General features: G+C 40.9%; 1 protein-coding gene across 2 annotated transcripts; it reads right to left on the minus strand.

The window, feature by feature from the left end:
- Positions 1-6,769: 6,769 nt before the first annotated feature.
- Positions 6,770-21,097, minus strand: PITX2 (paired like homeodomain 2). Of its 2 annotated transcripts, XM_078852393.1 has the most exons (4): positions 21,052-21,097; positions 20,537-20,674; positions 9,474-9,679; positions 6,770-7,333 (listed from the first exon to the last, which is right to left on the minus strand). In XM_078852393.1, exons 1-4 carry the CDS (start codon positions 21,095-21,097, stop codon positions 6,770-6,772), a joined length of 954 nt encoding a protein of 317 aa, XP_078708519.1. The 2 variants fall into 2 exon arrangements, with proteins under 2 accessions (XP_078708519.1, XP_073196152.1); XM_073340051.1 differs by lacking the exons at positions 20,537-20,674; positions 21,052-21,097 and adding an exon at positions 10,630-10,858.
- Positions 21,098-23,065: the final 1,968 nt, after the last annotated feature.

Genomic DNA, 23,065 nt, shown 5'->3' on the forward strand with positions numbered 1-23,065 from the left:
AGGCCAGATCTAAACAGACCGTGCGGAAAAAACCCGCACGGGTTACTTGCTGGCTGTCATCCCCCTACATTGTTTATTTGTTCACCACCCTGGGCTGTTGCAGGTTCCTTCCTTTGGAATCTGTGGGGAGGAATGAAGAGGGCTCCAAGAGTGTTATGGGGGCGGGGGGTAGGGGTTCTCTCTGTTTCCCTGCAGAGCAGTGGAAGATGCCGAGGAAAGCAATGCGCCGGCAATGAGTGCCAGGACAGCAACCATAGAGTACAACACAGCAACTGGATTTTATGAGTGTATTCTACGGGTGTTCGTTGTGCATAGCTCTTTGCAAGAGCTAAACAATATAAGATGGAGAGAAAACATCTCTGTGCAATTACAGAGGAAGTTATCGTACTTTTTTTTCCAATATGGATATGCATATATAATATATATTTCTAGCTCTGTCTATAATATATTTTAGTTCTATTTTAAAGAATACATGATCTATATAAGGTGTCGTATACCCAACATATTCTAGATATAATATTGTGCATAATTTTGATCTCAGTTACGTCAATGTAAATCTGGAGTAACTCCATTGACTTCCGTCTTCACTGCGCTGGAGTCACGCCGGATTTACACTGCTGTAATTGACCGCAGAACTTGGCCCATATATTTCCAGCGTGCTATCTATGCGCGCGCCCACACACGCTAATAGTCCATATGTTGCACCGAGCTATGTCCCTGTGCATTTTAAATGCGCCATTAGGTCTCGCGGGTGGGAAGGGCGCGGCTCGGTCATAAGGTTGAGGCGAAAGTCCGTTTGGTGCTACCCTTGTGATGGAACTGCGCCGGGTTCTACTCCAGGGCTGTCAGGTAAACTGGCTGAGCTGTTGTGTACTTTAAGGCACAGCATGTGGCGTTTCTTTTCTCTCTCCTTGGGATCGGGGTCAGAAATGTCCGTAATCCAATCTGCACGCCTTACACCTCGGCCAGCTCTGCTATATGAAGAAAATCGACATTGCACCAGAACAGACACCGAACAGCAAAGCCAGCTCCGGCTGTAGCCAAATTCAGCTCAGACAGTTCAGGGCGTTTATTTTGTAAAGGCGCAGATAAACAGGACTCGTATCTGATAAAGCCCCTCAGCTGCCCTCTCCTACTGTGGTTTTAGATCATGTTATTTTGTAAATGCACGTAATTTATTCCCGGTAGGTAACACGTCTCAATTAGCTCACAGATCACCTTTCCCTCCCTCCAAATGTGATTTCAATAAATAAGATCGCAGCTTTATTTACATAAGATTGCTTTGTTCCTCAGGGTAGGCCCCCTCCAAACGCTTAACCCAGTCTTTGTTAGTGACTTAATGATATAAACCCGTCAATAGTTCTCATATTTTGTCAAATGTCTACAATAGTCAAGTGACTTGTACAAACTCTTCGCATTTGCACACAAGCTAGGACACCCTGAGTGAGAAAGCGATCAAGCTACCCGGGCATTTTTATTTTGACACCGCGCGCGAAAGTTCTCCCACTCCAGAGTCCACAAGAACAGATCGGTTTAGGGGCAGAGCTGGAAATAAGAATAATTTAAAAAATGAAAATTCAAAACTCAAAGTTGCTGCTTCTTTTTGGTGTAATGAGGATCCTATTCGCAGAATGATTTACCAGTCGCGCAAAGGCGATTTCCTACATAACAGAAGTACTCCAGGCAATACATATTCCACATTGAAAATGCAAGTTTAGTGAGCCACACAGACTGGAAGTATTGCTGTGATTGTGTCATCAGTTGGCTGGTATTCAAGGGTTTGCGACTCTGCTAAGTATCCACAGTTATCTGGGGTGGAACTTGGTTCATATGATACAAAATCTCAGTCCTAAAGAAGTCCTTTTCTTCGTTAAAAAAATGACCTTGCCGCTATGAAATGTTAGGGGTGTGAAACAAATAAACAAATGAAAGAGAGTGGCGGTTGGAGATATTTGAAGAAATTCATTCAAAATGTTTTGATTTAGAAAACTAAGGTTTAGCAATCAATTAGTCCAGCATTTTATGGAGCTCTGAAGGCGTAAATCCTTCGTCGTTTATGGATTATTGACTGTTACGGTCTATTGGATGCGTAATATTCAGACCAACACATGCATAATATGCGTACCAAAGTAGGCATTTAGCAAGGTAAATTATGTGTCCTTAAAATGCTTAGGTATTATTGAGAATGTGATATGTAAAATCAGCCTGCACACTAGAGAACCGAAGCGATGCCTAAAAAAGCACAGTGGAGAGGATTAAGGACAGTTTCTGTTTGAATGTTTTTGCTTTTGCCAGTTTGCCTGAAACACACACACACATACACACACACGAGTAATTGCTTTGAATTATACACGCAAATTATATACACCACATTACTACAATTAATATACTTTAAAGCAATTTGGAGTTTATATTCTCCATTACTAAAACCTAACAACTTTATTGTTTTCCTCTTCCATTTATTTAAGGAAAATTTGGGGTTAGTATATGAAAAAGTATATATATATAATAAAGCAACATTGCTGTCCACATTTTAAACACCGTAACGTACCCATTTCATATTCCCCTGTATAAAACTGCAAAGCTTCTCTTAGACATTCCTATGCTGAGTAAATTTAATCTCAAACGTCACCTATTTTCAAAAGAGTAATTTCTCCCCTGAGACACTTTTAGTGGTATTACCGCGTGTTTATTTGTTTCTTATGATGAATAAATAACCACAGTTGGATTCAATTGTGTGGCTTTGCTTCTTTCTTATTTTATTTAACCCTTTGAGCGATCCAAAATCAATAGTTAAATAAAATGCACAGCATACCCTGAATAAAAGAAGAATGTAAATTATGTATGCAAAAGTAAAATAGAGGCATATTTTATCCACTGAGTTACAAAGGTAGAAATGGGGGGCGGAGGGAGGAGAGAGATCCTGTAATCATAAAACAAAGGAAAATAAAGCTGTGGCTGTTTCTTAAAGAGATTTTGGATAAAAATGGATTGATTCATTATTTTTCTTGGTTTAAAAATATTTTTTTAAAGAAGGTACCTTCATAAAAAGTGCCTCCAGCTAACCCGCTGTGGCATGAAATTGCATTTTGAATTTCATTCACGTTTTGGGGTTGGGTTCAGTTCAACTATTATCGCCAAACGCGTAGGGCAAAGTTTCACAACATCTAAACCCATAACCACAGAGAAATACTCGAAATCTTTCGCTTTTATTCAGGTATATTCCCACTCAGTGACTTTACTTACGTTGTGTGTTTAGATTTATGCGCCTTGCCATTTCTGAAGTCAATCAATAGCCAGTCTATATTCATAAATGTTTCAAAACACCAGATCTGATTACAGGCCACACTTCTCCCCGTCCTAATCCGCACACGAGAAGTGGAGTGAAGGGCTGGGTAGACTGCAGAGTGAATCCCTGCTTTTGCGGGAGGTGGGGGAGGGATTAGGACTCCCATCCCATTGTGGATTGAGATGTGGATTGGGACCCAGACAGCATTGTTTGTTCACACTCAGAGTGCTTTGGGTCAGCCATTAGCGCTACAGTTTAGAGTCCTCAAAAGAGCAGCCGCATATCAGATAGGTACTTTATTATCTTTGGTTAAGAACTGGAATGTTAAGACTCTGGGTCCCCCCCCCCCCCCCACTTCTCGCCATTATTATTATTTTTCATGTTCAAACGTTGATCGCTAACAAGGAGAAGGAAAGCCCCAAAAAAACATTTTGATTTACGACCTAATCAAAACATTGTATCTTTTGGTCAAGTGGCGCAGAGAAATGATGAGCCTCCAGGTTTCAACTGAGAGGGGGAGGAGGAGAAATTCAGAATACACTCGGGGTGATTTATGTCCTGTGTGAGTGGGCACGCTGATTTTTCATCGTTTTAACAATTTAGGTAGCACAGTGAAAGCTCAGATCCAATACTTTGTGTTTGATTTTTTAAAAAGCAAAGGAATAATGGTAATAACTACAGCCGCCGAAGGAAAACAGTGGTAGGAAGGAGACAGAGAGAGGGTAAATATTTCAGCATTCTTTTCGGGGATTTCTAATAACATGCGACTGTCCCATGGAGCGAGTGTGGAAGAAAGTAAAGGCAGATAAGGATGGCTCTGAATTCGCCATGTTTTAGCATTTACAGAGGAAACTATGAGCTGCAGTGCGACCCACCAGTTTAAAAGGCTTGGGTTTCTAGCACTTTAACACGCCACTAGCCCCGAAATCATGACGCTGGTGGGGGAAAAACCCAACAACTCCCCCTCGCACTCACCAGGATTTAGGTGTTGACATGGCGCAGCAAATCGATTGGAACCGGTTTGGCCTGGGGAAGAAAGGGGGAAAGTTGGGGTCCGGAGCGGCCCGTCTGCCTCTGGGCTCCAAAGAGGCGCCATCTGCTCCCCCGGCTCTGTCCCGGGAGCTGCACTGGCCAGCCCCACGATGGTGGGGAAACGGACCCCTGCCCACCCCAGCCTCCCATTTTAGGAACCTTCGCCCGGGGATCCAATTGACCCGGCTTAATTAATTAACACAGCTAGAAGTGGCCCTGCTCTTCCCCCCGCCCAAGACACACTATGCGCCCTTATCCTGCTTGGGGGTGGGGGTCACTCTAAGCAGAATCCCATTCCCCTGGCTTCTTCCCGCAGCCACTGGTGACTATGGAGGCTAAACCAACTCCTCCCCAGGCCCGTTGAACTGTCAGGACGCTGCAGACTGAACAAATCCGTCTGGCTGCTCCTGCCTCTCACCCACCGCCAAGGAATACAAGGGGAAGGTGACCCGTTGTCCAAAGGGCTTTTTGTTTGCTCTCCCTCCACCGCGTGATCCCTGCCGGCAGGTCTGGCCGCGACTCCTCCAAAAATAAAGACAGAAAAGTTAATGTGCAGCGAGCGCCGATCATAAAGCCGGGGCATTATCTGCGATCTCTTGTTAAGTGGCAGCGATTCCGTGCAGAACAAAGGCGCAGTGTCTGCTCGGCCTATAGGTAAAGTTACAGCAGCCAAAACACACCCAGCCGCAAAGAAACGCACACACACAGGTTCAGCTTCTCCAGGGACAGGCACTCCAGGGCTTCCCCCTCTTAAGTCCCAGCTAGCTTGTTTACCCCCCCTACACAGCAAGCCGACGAACTTTTTGCAGTTTGTTCAGCGTTTTATATTTTAATTAATTCTTGATTTTTTAAAAAAAAACAAAAGCCCCATCCAAAAAGGGTCTCTCTCAATCTCCATTCTTCCCGCTCCCCGTTCCCCACAAGACATTCATTCCTCCTTCACATGTCATCAGACGGGAGGTTCAAACTGTAATTCATCTTGATTTACTTCATTGTCCTGGAGATGGCAAACTATAATCCTGTATAATTTCACGAACAAGCAGGTTTAGAATTAATGGGTCAATATTATTTAAAACAAAACACAGAGAGCACGACCTTTTCTCTCAACTACATATTGCAGTACAAGGCTCAGGAAACTTCACGCTAACCTCTCAACCTCTTGGGCTCTCAGAGGTTGCGGTTATTTGGAGTGGTCTTTGCTTCTGCTAATGTCTGAAAAGGAATTTGGGAATAGAAATGTAATATTACATGAAAGATCTCTCTACTTAAGAAAAAAGGGGGCTGTCGCGTTTGACTAGGGGGTGTTTGTTGTCAAACTTTCTTTTGGTATTTAATAAAAGTTTCCTTCACAGCGGGAGCCGTTCACTCCCTACATGGACGCAGCGACTTTGTTTTTCGTTGGAAATGCTTGAGTCCAGCAATCTCAAATGATCCATTTTCTGCTGAGCTATTCATGGGAATAGTGGAATCCTGTCTACTTTGCAGAATCAATCGTCCCAAGGCCAGAGTTTATTTAGCATGTAACTTCAGTGTAAAGATTTTTTGTTGGGGTAAAACTGTAATTTATATGTATTACAGTAAAAATTACTGCACCGTGTTTCCAAAGAAGGGACCAAAGAAGGGTGTCATCTATCAGTTGATCAGTGTGAAGTAGTTACCGCTACGCAGTTAATTCATTAAAAAAAAAAAAAATCCAGACAAAACTGTATGCTGTATATTTTACTCCCATGAAATAAAACACATTTTTCATGTTTGCTGAAAAGTAAAACAATAATATTGTACGAAATGTTATACACAGGGCATGTTTTACATTGCAATTTCAGAAACATCATTGCATCCACCAGAGATACTATTCTAAAACTGATATTCACACGTTTTAATAATAATATGTTAGAAACATACAGTGTCGCATTTAGTATATACATTCCCTTGCTCGCAAGCGAAAAATCCTAATCGCTTCTGTGTAACATGCTTTATTTTAAAGCCTAACCTTTAAAAACACTGTTGTGATATTACTAACAACTGCTTTTATAAAATTAATTTGACATTTCCATATATATACATCCTTTCAGTCATTTTTATGTTAACGATGCTAAACTTAAAAAATAACAAGCTTATAGTAACATTAAAATGTCATATCATATCCAGTCAAACATTTGTCCATATATATATATATATGTGTGTGTGTGTGTGTGTGTGTAAATATATATATATATATGTTCTTGTAACTGTTGGAAATACTCTTAGTGAAAGATGTCAGAATCTGCAGGAGGTCCTTTGAAAACAAAGGGACTATCTTATTTCAGTGGTTTCATTTTCTCTCTGTTTTCTCTCTCCTTTTCTTTCTTTCCTTCTCTTTCTCTATAGTGCCCATTACTTTCTAGTATAATTCTCAGTCTTTGTGGGAAGGGGGAGGGATTCCCATTCAGTATTTTATACTTTAATATCTCACACGGGTCTGTCCACAGCGTATTGGCATGCGCTCAGGTTGGAAGCTGGGTTCTGAACACTGGCGTATCCAAAGCTGGAGTGCTGCTTGGCTTTAAGTCTCAGACTAGCCAAGCTAGAGTTACATGTGTCCCTATAAACATAAGGAGGTGTTGGAGGAGCATAAGGACAGGCTGGCGTTGGCACTGCAGAATTCAGAGAGGGATTGCTCAAGTTGTTCAAGTTATTCAGGCTGTTGAGGCTGGAACCAGGGACCCCAGTGACTGCAGAGGGCACCATGCTTGAAGACATACTCATGGAGGAGATGGAATTTGGAGGGGAGAACATGCTCTGAGAAGACAGAGGGTTGACATTCATAGAGTTGAAGAAAGGAAAGCTTTTGGTGGAAAGGGAGGCAGAGGTCAGGCCTTTGGCTGCCCAGTTGTTGTAAGAATAGCCGGGGTACATATCATCGTAGGGCTGCATTAGACCGTTAAATTGTGGACCAAAGCCATTTTTGCAAAGCTCAGCCTGCTGGTTTCTTTCTCTCTTTCTCCATTTGGCTCTGCGGTTCTTGAACCAAACCTTTAAAATAAATAAATAAATAAATAAATAAAATGGAAAAGGTCAGGCGCGGTTTAGTTATGCAAAAACTAAAATCACAGCACTTCGCTAACGGTGCCGGTAATACAAAAGATATCACGCGTTCTTCTGGCAAGAGAATTGACCAGTGTAAAACGGGATTGCATTTTTCACTATTAACAGACGTTTGTATTTAAAATGGTTATTCAAATCTACAACTCCCGGAAGTTTGCAAAATCGCCAAAGAAACTCTCCGGGAACCGCAGTGTACACGTTAGCGATTTTTTGTTCTATCACATTCAGACTGTATCAGCTGCAGATCATCACATAAAATATTTGTTTTAGAGCACGCATTTTGCAAATGAGTTTTTCTTTCGTGATTCCGAAACACACATTCGCGCTACAAAAGACAGCGCGTTTATATTTGCTCCCTGTCATTTTACACATGGGAGACATTAAGTGAAAAAAAAAAACCGAACAAAACAAACTGCAAATCGAATGCAAAACGCGTAGAAAACCTGCAGAGTTTTGCCAGGGGAGAAAAAAAAAATATTTCCTATTACAGATAGAGGGGAAATACTAATAAATCTTGACTCAGCAGCTTGTTTAAACTGCAAGCTCCCCATATGCTAATCTTCAAGAACCCCCAAACACTTATAAACAAACGTGTTCTCCTGCTTTTTGGCAAAGTTTGCCTTTTCACAACGTGCTAAGTGAGATCGAAGGTCCCTCCCTCCAGACAATGGCGAAAACGTGTGCCTTTCTGCAAATCTTTCCAATCCACATCTTGGTGTCTGATTTGTCAGCCAGCCTCCTGCAGAGTTATTTTGCGTACTAGAGGCCTTCCCCGGCTCCTCTTTGTTTACACAAACGATGTTTTACATTACAAATCTCTAACTGTACAATTAATCCTTGACACAGCTTGACACACAGCTATAAACCAATATCATGCCCCACTCACATTCACAAAATATTGTCAACCTAAAGCAGCAAATGTTTCTCCAGCTATCTTCACAAAACATCCGTCAGTTATATTGCAGCTCATGAATAAAAATATACAGTGTGAAATGGTTGCTAAAATTACCTTAACATTTTATAATCCGATATTTTACCCACCAGTCTACTAACGACAGACAAAGAATGCAAAGTGACTGTTTTCAACAACAAACAGCCTAAATGAAGAAGACTACTTTTTAAAATGACAGTGCAATGGGGTTGACACCAGACAGATTCAGTTTGCAATTACATTCTGCTTGAATTAATCAACAAGCCTGATTTTTCCCTCTCCCTTTTTTATACTTCTTAATTACTCACTGTATATTTCTACTATTCCTTTTAGTCTGAAGTCTACAGCTGGCCTATTTTTAATTAAAATATATTTTTACTTCTAAATTTCTGTAGATTAAGCTAGTTCCTAATTTAAAACAGAGGTCTTTATTAATTTATTTTACAGGTCTACTCTAATTCTAAAGCATTTAAGACTAAAAAGTCTTTTCCCACAAATAAAACATGTTTTTCTATTAACTGTATTTTTAATAGTATCCTTGTACAAGTAGAGCAATAAATGAACCATGGGTTATATCTGAAAATAGCAAGGATCTCCGGATTCATTTTGGGGGTCTATTTTTGAGCGAGGGCCTCACAGTAATGGGACTGCATAGGATCAGGATTTGGCCCATAATCTTGATAACTTTTAGCACTGTGATAGTACCATAAATCTGAGGGGGAAAGGGTGGGGGAAGCGCTAGGGTAGTTATGAAACCAAAAGAAAGAGAAAATGCAAGGAAGGGCATGCCCTGAATGCCTATGAGGAAATAAAAGCCCTTGTGTATGTTGTATCTTTTTCTCATTAGAGGCAGCACAGGTTGAAGCCTGTTTCAAGTTGCTTTCTTGGCTAATGTTTTCATTCGCATTTCGATCAAAAGGAAGAGAGCACATTGCACAGTAAGGGCGGAACGTGCGATGCACCATATTCCAAGAAGGGAGATCCTAATCTGTCTCGCTTTGACATAAATGTCTTGCTCCCTGATGCTTTTGTGCAAAGGCTCTGAAGTTTTGAACGCAAACTGAAATCGAAAGCAGCTGCATTCGGTCCAACACTTCCCCCACCAGGCAGCATCGGGCTTTCGGCGTCTGTACCTACCCTGACTCTGGCTTCAGTGAGGTTGGTCCAGACGGCGATCTCTTCTCGGGTGGACATGTCCGGGTAGCGATTCCTCTGGAAAGTGGCCTCCAGCTCTTGCAGCTGCTGGCTGGTGAAATGAGTCCTCTGCCGTCGTTGCCTCTTTTTCTTGGAGGGATCCTCAACCCCGGCATCCTCGTTTTTACTCTGCTGGCCTTTCTCTTTCTCTGTAAAATAAGGGCACCCCGCGTTCAAAAGGCTGCTCCTTAATGCTACGAGAAAAGGCAAGTATTCCCCCTACAGAGAGAAGGCTCGTTTGATTGGATTTTGTTAACCTTATATTTACAGCTCTGTATGTGTATGCACCCCCCCCACACACACACACCACACACACGCTCTCTCTACCGTACAGATCGATGTATTTATCCATTTCTTATAGATAACAGAGAGAGAGACTACGTACAGACGATACAAATACAGCTAGAAGGTGTAGATAGAATATTTATCTGTATGTACATAGTTATGTATCCAGATAAATATCGTTACCTTGTCCGTACATATGTATTTATAATAAACACACACATAGTATTTCTTGGAGGTAATCAACAGACCTTGATTCAAATACACTTCCAAATACCAAAGTAAATGATAGTCGCTGCATGTGTTGTATCTCGCGCATTAAGGTTCACTGAGGATCTGACTACATAATTGTCCCGGTTGAATATCTTTGCTCTCGCCTTGTGGACCCTCTTGCCCCACAACTCCCTGGTTGAAGGGCGCCGAGGGGTCTCTCTCCCTTTCTCCGCAGCTGGATGCTGGGGCACTCCATAGCCAAATGGGAGCCGCAGTGAATCCCAATGCAAACCCGCCGGAGAGTCCCTGCAGAAGCAATTCATTATACGGGGGAAGGGTTTTCCCTATGCTCCCAATGAACACACAGACCGAAGGCAATCAGCCGGGCTCTGCTGCCGGGAGAGGCACTCAGAGGAACCTCAGTTGCGGTTCCAATTCACCTTCCTTCACTCAAGAGAACATAGGAAGAGACTGCGGGTGGGGGTTGCGGGGTGGTCGGCAGCGAGACTGAGCTGCGACACAGGGTGATGCAGAAGTTACCAGGGGGCTTTGTAAGGGGGGGGGGTGTGGGTGTAGCCTCACCCCGGGATGGACTCTGTCTTACCTGCGGCCTCGGGGCTGGAGGTGTCCGAGATGGTGTGCACCTCCAGCCGGTGTTTGGAGGAGTCCAGGGAAGAGCGAGGCTGCCCCGGCGCTACAGCTGAAGCCATGGCCAGCGGCGACTGGTGATGATGGCAAGAGGATGAAGAGGAGGAGGAGGAAGGTGAAGTGGAGCACAGTTTATTCCCGGCTCCCAGGCGCTCCAGGCTTAAGGGATCTTTCATGAAGTTCATCGGCAAAAGAAAGCCAAATATTTCTCTCTCTGTGTGTGTCTCTATGTATATATGTATAGCGATGTATATAGAGATATATAGACACTGCACCCCCGCTCCAAGGCGCAGCGTTGCAGAAGGTGCGGGCTCAACTCCCCGTATGGCTCCCTGGTCCAGTGGGAGACAGAAAAGCAGCAGCAGCGGCCAGCGTTCAAGAAGCAACTTGTTACCCTTTCAACTGAAAGAGTCCTAAGAAGTCTAATGTGCAAGTCCAGCCAGCCTTAGCTAAAGTCTCAAGGAAAACACACACACAGGCACAGGGGGTTTTCTTTGTGGCGTGAAGGCAGCACGAAAAAAAAAACGATTAAAAAGAAGGTAAATTCGACCCTATAATAATAATATTCCTAATAATAATGAATAACCATAGGAACCAAGTCTCCTGACCGACAAGCTAAGGCGATGGCAGTGTCAGTAAGTGTCAGAGTGACAGGGGCAGGTAGATGATATTATATCCAAGGCAGCAGCAGCCCTCCCCAGCTCAGCCACTCTCTCTTGTGCACACATCTAGGCGCAGCACCCAGGCGAGCAAGGGACCCGATCAGCTCAGCCACTTCCCTGTTTGCCCAACATCTTAAAACCAGAGGAGGCCTTCCCCGGGCAGTGATGTCACCCGACCCCTTCCCTCCCCCGCCCGGGACCCGCTGCTCGGGGCAGGAATGATGTCGCTCCGGACCAATCAGGAAGCGCTAGGCGGAAGGCCGACTATCATAACCGCGACCTATCAGAGAAGCAGGGCTGGGCTAAGTAATTCACTCTGCGGGACCAGAGGCTTGTGCAACCTGCCGTGCCTAAATTGCAAGAGATTGGGTATATAAAGGAGGTGATTCCAAACGCGGGTGAAGGCATATGTGTGTGTCGGGGGGTATGTCTGTATAGACCCACACATTGTTATAAATAACATTTATTGCCGTTCCCCAGTGATATGCGGAAACAACATACTTTGCTGGCTTCACAATTTTCTACACTGAAAAGCAGGCTGCTGAGGGAAAGAAGAGGAAACAAATAAAACCGAACTAATCTTAAAATTTCAACCCCAGCTGGCATGGATATTACCCTCGTCTTAAACAGCTTTTCTATAATTGCGAACAAGACAACTGGCGCCTTATAAATCCGATTTACAAACAAACAAAACCTAGCTTGTCAAAGAGAAATCATTCTTTTAAGCATGATCCTAGCAAGTGTTTAGTACTATAGTCTCGTTTTACAGATTTCTTGGATAGAAACGACAACACTAAAAATACCACGCAAGTGTAAATGCCCATTAATAAATCAAATAGATAATACATTATACAGCGTTATACCAGTTTGACTAACGGATTTTTTTGCCGAAAAATGGGTAGTTTTCGAATTATAGCAATCTTTTAAATTTTATTGGAAAGCAATAAACGAGATTCTCTCTAGCTGATCCTTACACTGTATTTGTAAACCTTTAAATTTCTCACTTTTCGTTTACTATCTTGTTTATTTTCTTGTGATAATTTCAAAGAAAATAAAACCACGAAAATCTCATTTTTGTGCAATATATATCCATCCATTATTTCAAGGAGATTTCAAACAACCGATCATAAGGACATTTTCTAAATTCCTTTTATTTTTAGAGACCATTCCCCCCCCCCCCCCGTCATGAACAAATTACTAAGTAAAAGCAAAATTATCTAAAGGAAAGAGAACGGAGAAATCTAGAGCAACAATGTGACTACGATGAATCAGACACCGCTAACGCCGAGATATTAGGGTGATGGGCGGCAGTATAAAACTCTACCATAGGCTGCGTCTCAGAGCACAAACCAAGAGCTAATCTCCGTCCTACATTCTGATTTTGTTTACATGTCCTGCTATATTACTGCAGTAGTTGTTGGTGTGAGATAGAAATATGGGGAGTTCTTCAGCAAATCTCACATTGTGGAGATTGTGTGTCCTTCCATGTTGGCCACATGACTGGAAAGTTCTTCAGTCAGAAAATGGGCTTGTCCCGCAGATAAAGCAAGAGGCAAATATATTTGAACATATCCGTTTGTCTCCTTTGAACCCAGTTGCAAGAAAACACCTTATCCCAAATATTTGCAATAGACTCGGGAGTGGGCCATAGCATGGGGTTTTAAGTAGCACCCCCATTGATTGGAAGAGTTCTGCGTAATGACACGAACTAATCCAGACACTGCAGATGTATGTGCGATAAGATTGTTCCTATACTTATAATTACTCTTCACAATTCTAGATGTCTGGGAGTTTCCCACAGATGTGAACTTTCTTAAGCCAGCATAACTTCCAAGCTTCCCTTTCCTTTATTCATTTTTTGACAGGTCCTTCTTATTAGTGGATGCTCTTTCTCTCAGTATTATATTTTGCAGCCTTACTTATCGCTAAATTATACATATTACTTTAACAGCCTGTTGGTAAAGAAGGTTAAATTAATTTACATTCTGCTCATTATCTGGTGTTTAAATGACGTGTTTTATCCCTGAGATTTGGCAAAGAATCTCTTTCCTCAGACCCCACAGCGTTTCGATGGAGACAATGCTCTTACATTTGTAGTGGATTTTAATCTGATAAGACTCTAATTTGCTTAAGTCTTTTAAATAGGGGGTTTTAAAATGATTCTAGCCGTTTTCTTATTGAATTTCCGCTAATTCCCCCAAGATCATAAAGTATATGTGCAAAGTAAATATTTCCTCCCTTTGCACCGGCAGCAGATGACCTATAAGTAAGTCAATATGAATCCAGCTCCTTTCTGCACAATTTGTTTACTAATCATATTTCAGTTTCTTCTTAACCTCGCTGTACTACTGTGGTCCTGTACTCATAAATCCCCGAAGCCCTCGTTAATGAAAGGACTCCAATAGGGCGAAACCAATGCCTCCCAGTGTCATTATTTTAAACGCAAGGTTGGGACATTCCTGCGCATTAGATTTGTAGGTTCAGAACTTCAGCAAAGTAAGTTCTCTCTGAGCAGCATTTTAAAGGAAGCCCGGGATGTGGGTGGGTGGACAAGGCTAATATAACAATTGTTATTTTCTAAATCTGTATTTCAATATTATGTTGAAAATAACGGGGAAAATTAGAGAAGTACGAGACCCTTATTACCTTTAAACGATTTGTAAAGGAATAAATCTCTCTCTGGTTAAAGAACAGAAGCGACACTGGGAGAGGGGTTGGAGGAAAAAGATTGCAAGGCTTCTATTTTTATCTAGGGCTTCCACCTTTAAATGTGGAGTATGGGCAAAGTGTGTGTGTGTTAAGGGTGAAGAGCTATTCTTCATTTATATTTTTGAAGATGGGGCTTTTTAGTTGAGACATGCAAACCTTTCCTGGGATCCTGGGATTTAACGAAAAGACATATGTATGGTTTGGAAACTGCAAGGCACTTATTATGCACTTTGTGGGTTCCTCTGTAATGGGATGCTATGTCGAATTCTTACTTGTTTGGTCATAAATCATTATGACTTTTTGCCTCTGTCATAAAGCTTAACGTTGGTCAAATTCGTACACAAGACTCCACATCCGCAAATGCACTGTATAACTCGTAGTCAGAAAGGGGATTTAATGTTCTCAGATAAGAGATTGAATTCGGTTTCTTTTCCCCTCTTCCAGACAAATGGTTTGGCGGTTTTTTTGGGTCTGACATAGAGCCATACTGTTTTGTCACTGTATTAAGCAACCGATTATGCATTATAGTCTTATTTAGTTCCACAGTTGTTAGATTTTACTGTTCAAACCCGTTTGAGAACGCCCTGCAACAGAGTCCTAGGGATTGTTCTTTAGCTTAGAATGAAACGAAACTGTCAGTTCTCAACTGCGACTCTGCTATGGACTTCAACAATGGAAGAATATGAGGATGCGTGGCCAACCACACTCGTTTTTAATAGGCATTTTTAAAAGTTTATAAATTGGAAACTCTGTATGTTTGTCTCTTTAGTGGCTCTCTCCCTTCCCACATTCTGGTCCAACTTCTTAATTAATCAAAGAACAAGCGCCCACCCCACCCCACCCGGCTTTGACGTCTTTATTGTCAGCTCTTTCCTGTTTCTATTAGTATGTCAAGAATAATTACACATGTAAGTGACTGCAGAACCATGCTTTCTATCTACTGCACAGCACACAGTTTTAGTGACTGTTGCGCATTTGAAATTCTGAGTTGAAGGATTAGGCGATTTATAGTTTGCAGAATCCCTTGGTTGTTAGAATATTAGGCGCTGATGGAAGAAAAAACCTCAGCTCTGTCAAGATTCTTTTGACAAACCCTGGACTCCCTTTGGGTTCCTTTGCTCTAGTGGCTCTAACTGGCTCGAACTCTTCCTTCTCCTATCTGGGTTCTAGATAATAGATCAAATGGGTCCCCTCCCCTTGTAAAAATCTGGATTATGTTAAGAATCACGAGAGATTTTTTTAAATATAGAACCGTCCTAAAGAATTTGAATAGAATGGTCTCAGTTATGAAGCATCTCCGGGAACCTAACGGGCTATTTTAGGCCCATTTCTACCTGAACATGTGTGTAGTGGAGGGTTGGAGTGGGGAGAAGTAGGAATAGAGACATATTCAGGTATAGTCAGAAGGGAAGGCTGCAGTCACTTATTTACAATACTGTGATTAAAACTCCTCCATTGCTTCTCCCCCTGTCCTCTCCCCCTCGCCCGCCCCCGCCAGCCATGAGGGTAGCTAACATTCGGCATTAGTTGTCATGGTGACCATAAATCAGATAAATCCAAAAATACCCACCTTTAATCTGAGATGAAGTTTTTATTTCCCTAGCGAAATAGTATTTTAAAAGCTGTCAGCTGACAAAAAAACCCCAACCTAATTGTAGTAACCCAAGTAATACATTACTGCTAAAGGTTGAAATTAAAATGTCAGAAGTTGTTTTATTTTTTAATTCCGGTAGAATCATTGGTTCTCTTTAGATTCCAGATCCTCACAGCCTCTGTGGAATAGGGATTTCAGAAGGGAGAAAACAAACAAAGAAGCAAAACAAAAACCCAACTCCTTTGATTGTGGGCAGATTTCCTTTTGTAGGGTTTCTTGCACTTTCCACTGAAACAGCTAGTGCGGGCCACTGTGAGGACAGGATACCGGAATATATATCAAGACCACTGGTCTGATCCATTATGGTAAATCTTATGTTTCCTGATCATTTGTAACCGTTAGGCGGACGGGGGGGGGGGGGGGAGACGATAGTCCAACTTCAACGGGCCAGTACCCAGAACCCTACAAATTCTGCACAGATTTAAATTGATCTCTGAATGAGAGAAAGAGAGAGGGAAAGAGAGAGCGAGATCTTGAAACAGGAGCTCAGATGACCTGCTTAACTGGATACTGCTGTGTTTGCAAGAGATACTGCAGGTATTTATTTTCCCACTTTTGCCTTCATCTACTATAAGATCATTGTTTCTAGACGTAATACTCTCCTAAATGGATAAAGTGGTTCTTATGTAGAGTCTCCAGCTAGTCCTGTTGTCTTTTACCTTTGGCTTGTTGTCTTTCGCCTATCTTGGATTACCGGGTATTCTCCTAGATGGAGAGCCATTAATTACCCATTCAGTCAATATTAGGAAGACGACAAAGCTTTTTACATAGGATTAAGAAGACATCAGATTGTTCCATTAGTATATTCCTCCTCACGAATAAGCTTTCGTTATACATTTAGTTTTCCCTGGGGTCAGTCTAACAACTGCTGCATCTATTATTGTGAGACGAGGACGGAAAAAAAAATCAAAGGAACAATAAGTAACTTTTAATTTTCATTTTGCAGAGAATATTTGAAGGGAAACTTAAATTTGGGATAGTAACTGCTATAATCGCATTGCCCCTGGAGAGAGAATCAGTCCCAATCAATTGCGGAAACACTGAAACGTAGTGTATGACCAGAGTGTGTTGCTGATTTAGAAACGGGAAACCGCGTTTCTCTTCCTTCCAAGGCTCCCACCTTTGCTGTTCAGCTCCCAGTCTCTCTCTTAGTCCTAGGCCCTTCTTTGCTCTCTTAGGAATCTCTTTCTTTCCCAGGCCAGTTTCTTTTCTCTTATCTTACTCGGGCCTTTCTTCTTCAGGTTTCCCTCTTTCTTTCTTCTCAAGGTTATTTTCTCTGATTTCCTCCAACTGGCCAGGCTGCTGTTAGGAAGCCAAGTGCCAATGGTTTCTCTACCCCTTTTTGGACACGGTTGCCATCCTAAATTACATTTTGGTACTGACACTGTTCAAGCAGCACATTGTACTTCCTGCCATGCATACTTAGCTACGGTGACATTTTGGTGGACTCATGTGGCTTTTCCACCATATCTGCACTGGCGGTGCCAGGGAAATTTGTATCTCGCTGAACTGATAGGATACAGAGATTTTCAGTTAGGCCCGTTGAATATCTATCTATCTATCTATCTATCTATCTATCTATCTATCTATCTATCTATCTATCTATCTATCTATCTATCTATCTATCTATCTATCTATCTATCTATCTATCTATCTATCCACTTACACACGTACACTAGGGTAACTGTTGATATTGGATTCTTATAAGAAACTAGACTATGAGTGGAGGGGCCACAGAGGGTTACCAAACTTGCAGAGTTAGCTTTTAACTTTTGTAAAAATAAGTGATAAATATCTTCTTTAAACAGTGGTGTACCTAACTTTGCAGGGGAATACGTACATAAAGCTGAATGAGTGGGGGCTTTTCTAAAAGTGATGTTAAATTATTGAATATTCAGCCGCAAATAATTAGTTTAACAAGTTGAAATAATCAATTTGCGATGTTGAGAGCGATGGAATAAGGCAATATGTTATTTCAGCATTATATATTATGAGCCTGCTATTCCATGACTGGGTTATTAATTACATAACATGATTTCTAATGTGGAATTTACAAAAAGATATATAATAATTGCATATACTCAGCATGCCCTATCAAAAAGGCCAGGGCACTGCACAGAAATTAAAATGAAATAATAATAAACAGTACTTATAAAATGTGAGTCCCTCCTGACCCGCTCCCCCACTACACAGTTTAAGTAGTTTTATGTGGTTTGTCACTAAGAAATACTTTTCCTAAATTCCATTTTATGGCTAAATATAAGATTAGTAAATTTGCATTTGAAATTATTTGTAGCAAGAATATGTTCATGTAGATATTAATATGACTGTGTACATTCCCATTTATTCCAATAAAGCCTTTATTTTCTGCTGAGCTATGAAAATGTTCAGCACTTGCAGAAACTCAACAATCCTTTGTATTTTGCAGGCTCTCTTCCTCTGATTTCCCCCTCTTACATATCTTTTTTTCTCCAAAGTCACAGTGACCCCCAACTGTAATTTGACAAAAGGAACTATGGCAGGATATGCTCCCAAAGAATAATTGTTTTGTGTCTCTGATACCTGACTTCCTAACACAGCAACTTAAAAGCCTTGACAGAAGGGGAAAGATTTGTCAGAAGTAAATGACATAAAAGATTAAATCGTTTCATTTCCTTCTAACTACGCGATACAAAACCAAGGTGGATTAAAAGATTTAAAACAGAAAAAGAAAACAAAATAATGTAAGTAAATAAGGAAATATACTGCTTGTATTATTTTCAAATAAATCATCCTAACAACTGAGGACATTCCGGGAGTTATAATTATTCATTAGGTTTCAACAAAACGGTCTGCATTTATACATAGCTCTATATAGAACAAATTCCATGAAATATTACCATTTAAAAAATCCAAAAAATTGCCAACAAACTCAAGGTATTCAGCATTACTTCAACACAGAGGTATATTTTAATTAATGGTATTAAATATGTTTGGATAGCAATTTCCCCTTCAGTCTGAAGGGTAAAAAATGGACTTATCGATATTGCACTAGGCAGGAAATTTTACATGTAATACAATAATCCGGACTCATAATTAATGGTTAAGAAAATAACCATTTGTTTCTCAGCAAGGGAAGTAAAAACTACCATGTCATAGAGCATATGTGGATATTACTTTTATAAATACTTAGAAGAATAAAACTGGCTTGTAAGGACTCATAAATTTATTATAGCAGAAAGGTCCCCACTTTCCCATTAGCTCCTGCTGTAGTCTTTGATTAAAACCACCTGTTCATTGGGGAAAAAAAGGTGAAGGGTAAAAAGGCCTTTGTTATTCTCAAACCATATATAAACCAATGTCATCTTTCCTCTCTACATTATTTAACAGCTATTACTTGTGGATTAAAAAGTGCAAAACATTGATAAACCTTATTTGTGCACAATTTAATATGATGTATTTTTTCGGGATGACAAGTTATTGGGTCATAATACTTTAGGGTTTGGAATTGTTTCTAAGCTTTATTTTTAACCATTCTTTGGTCTAATCATTTATTTTTATAAGGAGCTGTCAAACAGTGATTAAAACTTCCAAACGGGGAAGGGGGGAATGAACAATTGCAAATCACTTGATGTTATCTGAGAAATATTAAGCTATTTAGCCAAATTGGGTTAATACTATATTCTTACAAGTAAGTGTTTAACCACAAGACCAGGAATACTTACATTATCAGTGCAGTCCAGTTTCCTGTACTATTTATTCACTTTAATATATTTTATTTAAACAAAATTATGCTTCTCTTGAATTAAATAGGAACGTGAACTAGAGAGCTTGTTTTCTTCTTTGTAATATGTTTGCATTGATGTTTTTCTTTATTACATTTTGTATTCACATATTAGAGCCACTAAATCTTGAATCAAAAAGGGGGTGGAGAGATCCTCCTATCAGTGGTTTCCTGTGTCTCTTTATTTATTTATTTTTAAGAAAAAAGACATTTCCGATGTTTAGCGCAGATAGTTACCAAAATTATTCTTATTTTGAACTTTTAGCAAAAATTTTTATTGTGAACTTTAATTTAAAAAAATACTGACGAAGACACTTCCGATTAGGTGCACAAAGAGAACATTTTAAAGCACAGCAAAAATGTGCAATGAAAGCGTATGAAAGGGTCGCATCAAAAGGATGCGGATACATCCAGACAGTCCACTCGACAGATCCTGCTGCACTCCTTACTCAGGCAACCCCTCTTCCCTCCCCGTTTTGAACTCCGTGGGAAGTGTTGCCTTAGCAAAAGAAAAAAGAAAAAAAAAGCACACAAGCTGGCCCTGAAAGTTGTTATTCACAACACGTTATTGCACGCCGCTGTTTGCACGGGGAAAATACCTCGCCAAGAATATCCATTTTTAATTGGGTTGCACTCCCCACAGCAAAAAACCTGGACCCAGTTAACTTTTGGCAAGTGGGCAGCATTGTCCAGTTTCCCCCGTTTGTTGCTTCTCTGTGCAGTGGCGCAGATGTACAGCAGCAGAGGTCGCTGTTGGACCGCGTTTTAGCTCAGGACCGGCCTACCTTCCCAAACAAGAGCTAGAGAGAGAGAGTGGAGGATGAGAAAGGAGTTTGGGAAACTTCCTCTGCAAGTCCCCTATCCAAATAACAACCAACACACTTTGCGCCAGAATCCAACCAGGACAGGGCACTGCACACCTGAGACAAGCCCTTTTAGTTAAAAAAAAAGAGGAATAAATAAAGAGGGAACAATTAAGCATCCAACACGTTGGACTCTCTCTCCCCTTTCTCTCACTCACCAGTGATAAGGTGAGTGGGACCGAAGGGAGGCGGCCTGGGGGGCTCTCGCTTACCATTGGCGCTGGGATGCTGCCTCCCGAAGAGCTTGCTGCTGGTTGCCTCTTTCCTGCTCTCTGGTGGGTCACTGAATTCCCCCTTTTTAATATCAGAGTCTTTGGAGAAAAGACATTCAACTGTAGAAGGTTGCACCCCTACTAGAGAGAGGACGAGAGAGAGAGACAGACAGAGAGGAGAGGCTGTCAAACGTAGAACTCTGCCAAATCACCATCATTGTGAACATTACAGTCCGCGTGAATTTCACCGCAGTTCAAATAATTTAAAAGTCTAGAAAATATTGATCTTCAATTTTGTTGACCATTAAAGTATCAGCTCTCTGCGTAGAGAGAAAATAGTATTTGATCAATCGGCACATCAGTATTTGTAAATGTAATATGTGATTATAAAAATATAAGTGCATCTCTCTCTCTCTCTCTCTCACGGATAATACACAGCCACTTACATTCGAATAAACTACTCTTCTCCACACATAAAGAATTTCATATGAATCGATCGGAAATATTTGTCTTACCTAATTGAACACAAGCCGATACTAGCTTACGACAGTTGGACTCCATCACCCGTTATCTGTAAAACATCAAATGTATTGGATTTTATTTTAAAAATGCTTACTTAAGAAAAATTAAACGTCAAAGGAGACGTGCTGTAGTAGTCAGTGTGCAGCACGTTGCTAACATATTTTCGTAACGATTTTTACAAAATACATTTAAAAAAAATCAGAATCAAGTTCACCTACTTGTCGCTCAGAAAGGGACACGCTGGTATTAAAAGGCAGTAATAATGATCACAGTGATCAAGGCGATCAAACATTTCTGCCTTTACTCCCTTTGAAGAATCGCATTGTTTATTTGTGAATGGCGAACGGACTTTTGTAGGCACTTAGCTAATATTTTAAAACTTTGCAACCAAACTTGTCCTTAGCACATTTTAATCCTGTTGTTTATGGATTCATAATTTTCTCAGATGATAGAATACATGTCATTTGTCTTTTGTACAAGCTGAGTTTAAATGAGACTGTCATTACATTTGATGCAGTAGATTTAGCTTTCCTATAATTAGTACAAAAGGGGCTTCCTACACTTCGCACTTTTAAGTAATCATCGACTTTAAAATCACGTTAAGGTTACTAGGGGGTAATACAACCCTGAACTAGGTTCGATTTCATTTCATTGTATCTTTTTCTGTATTACCTTCTAAAGGCTACCACGACCCCCTTTGGTCTAGGAAAGCCTCGTACCCCATTGTGCTCTGCTGTCTGTCCAGCGAGGTTCAAATAGTAAACCACGCACCAATGGAATAGTTGTAGTTCAGAGCAGATAAAATAGTAGCACAAGCGGATTGCAGAAGTGTATCCTAGGGAGAACATCGTTTGTATTCATTAAGGATAACGCCGCTGATTACACGTGCTGCTTCCCTGTTCTGGGGAAACCTGACAATGCGAGCCCGGAGCGTCCTCTTTCTAATCTAGCTGGCCAGGCAGTGGGAACCCGGTCTGTGACAGTTTAGGATCGCCAGCCTGGGAGCCCTCGCTGGTCGCGGCAGGAGGTGCGCCTTCGCTATCCCTGTGCCAAAGAGCAGCAGTTTGACTGCGCCAGATTTAGTGATTCTGCAGTAAAATCACAGGATTAGTGCCTGATTGAGATGTCTGTTCGTGAGATATTACAAAATTCATTATCACAGCTCTCTGCTAACTCGATATGAAGTAACACAGATGGGATTTTATTAGTCCAGGCTTCAAATGTTTACTTATGATAATTTCTGGGGAAATTTGCATGTCATCATCATTTCGGTAATCTTTTCTTTCGTTTCTTCTTCTTCTTTCTTTTTTTAGTGTCTGAACTGGATGCAGTATTAGCTAGTGCCTAAAATGCCGCAGACTGGAGTTTACAAACATTTTTGATGAAATAAATAATAATAAAATAACAAAATAATAATTAATAATACTGATAATTAATAATCGACATGAGTATGGCTGAACCAACCAACAGTCACATTTTCCAATGCAGTCTGCAGCTCTGTAAATAACACGGATTTTCTCCTAGGAAGTGAGAATTAAAAAAAAAAAAAAAAAAAAAAAAGGTCAAGGTATGTTTCTCAGGACATTTCTGAGTCGTATTACGACATCGGAATTGATATTCAAAGCCAAAGAAGGACTTAGGAAGAACTCTGATCTGTATTAAATGCTCCTTCCTATAACTGGGCCTACTATATGAGCTGTGGCTAAATTTTTGGGGAAGGCAATTAAGAAAACCTTAATTCCTCTCTGATAGTCCTTAAACCGGCTCTGTCAAGACAAGCCTTGCATGACAAATTCACTTGCCTTGCCTCTTCGCTTTCCTTGACGGCTAATTTATCTAACAAATTGAGATGCACAACTTTTTTTTCCCCCGAATGGGAAGTTTTTCTCTCCCCTCAAATGCTGCTGTCCTGGGATGAATATATCTTGTTAGACAGGATTATTACTCTCCTGGTTTCAGCCGCTCAGATCCCAATTACACCACTGATCTTTATTTTCTCTCTTTTAA

Source organism: Lepidochelys kempii, chromosome 4 (genome assembly GCF_965140285.1).
Source record: "Lepidochelys kempii isolate rLepKem1 chromosome 4, rLepKem1.hap1, whole genome shotgun sequence".
In the NCBI taxonomy this organism is placed as follows: Eukaryota; Metazoa; Chordata; order Testudines; family Cheloniidae; genus Lepidochelys; species Lepidochelys kempii.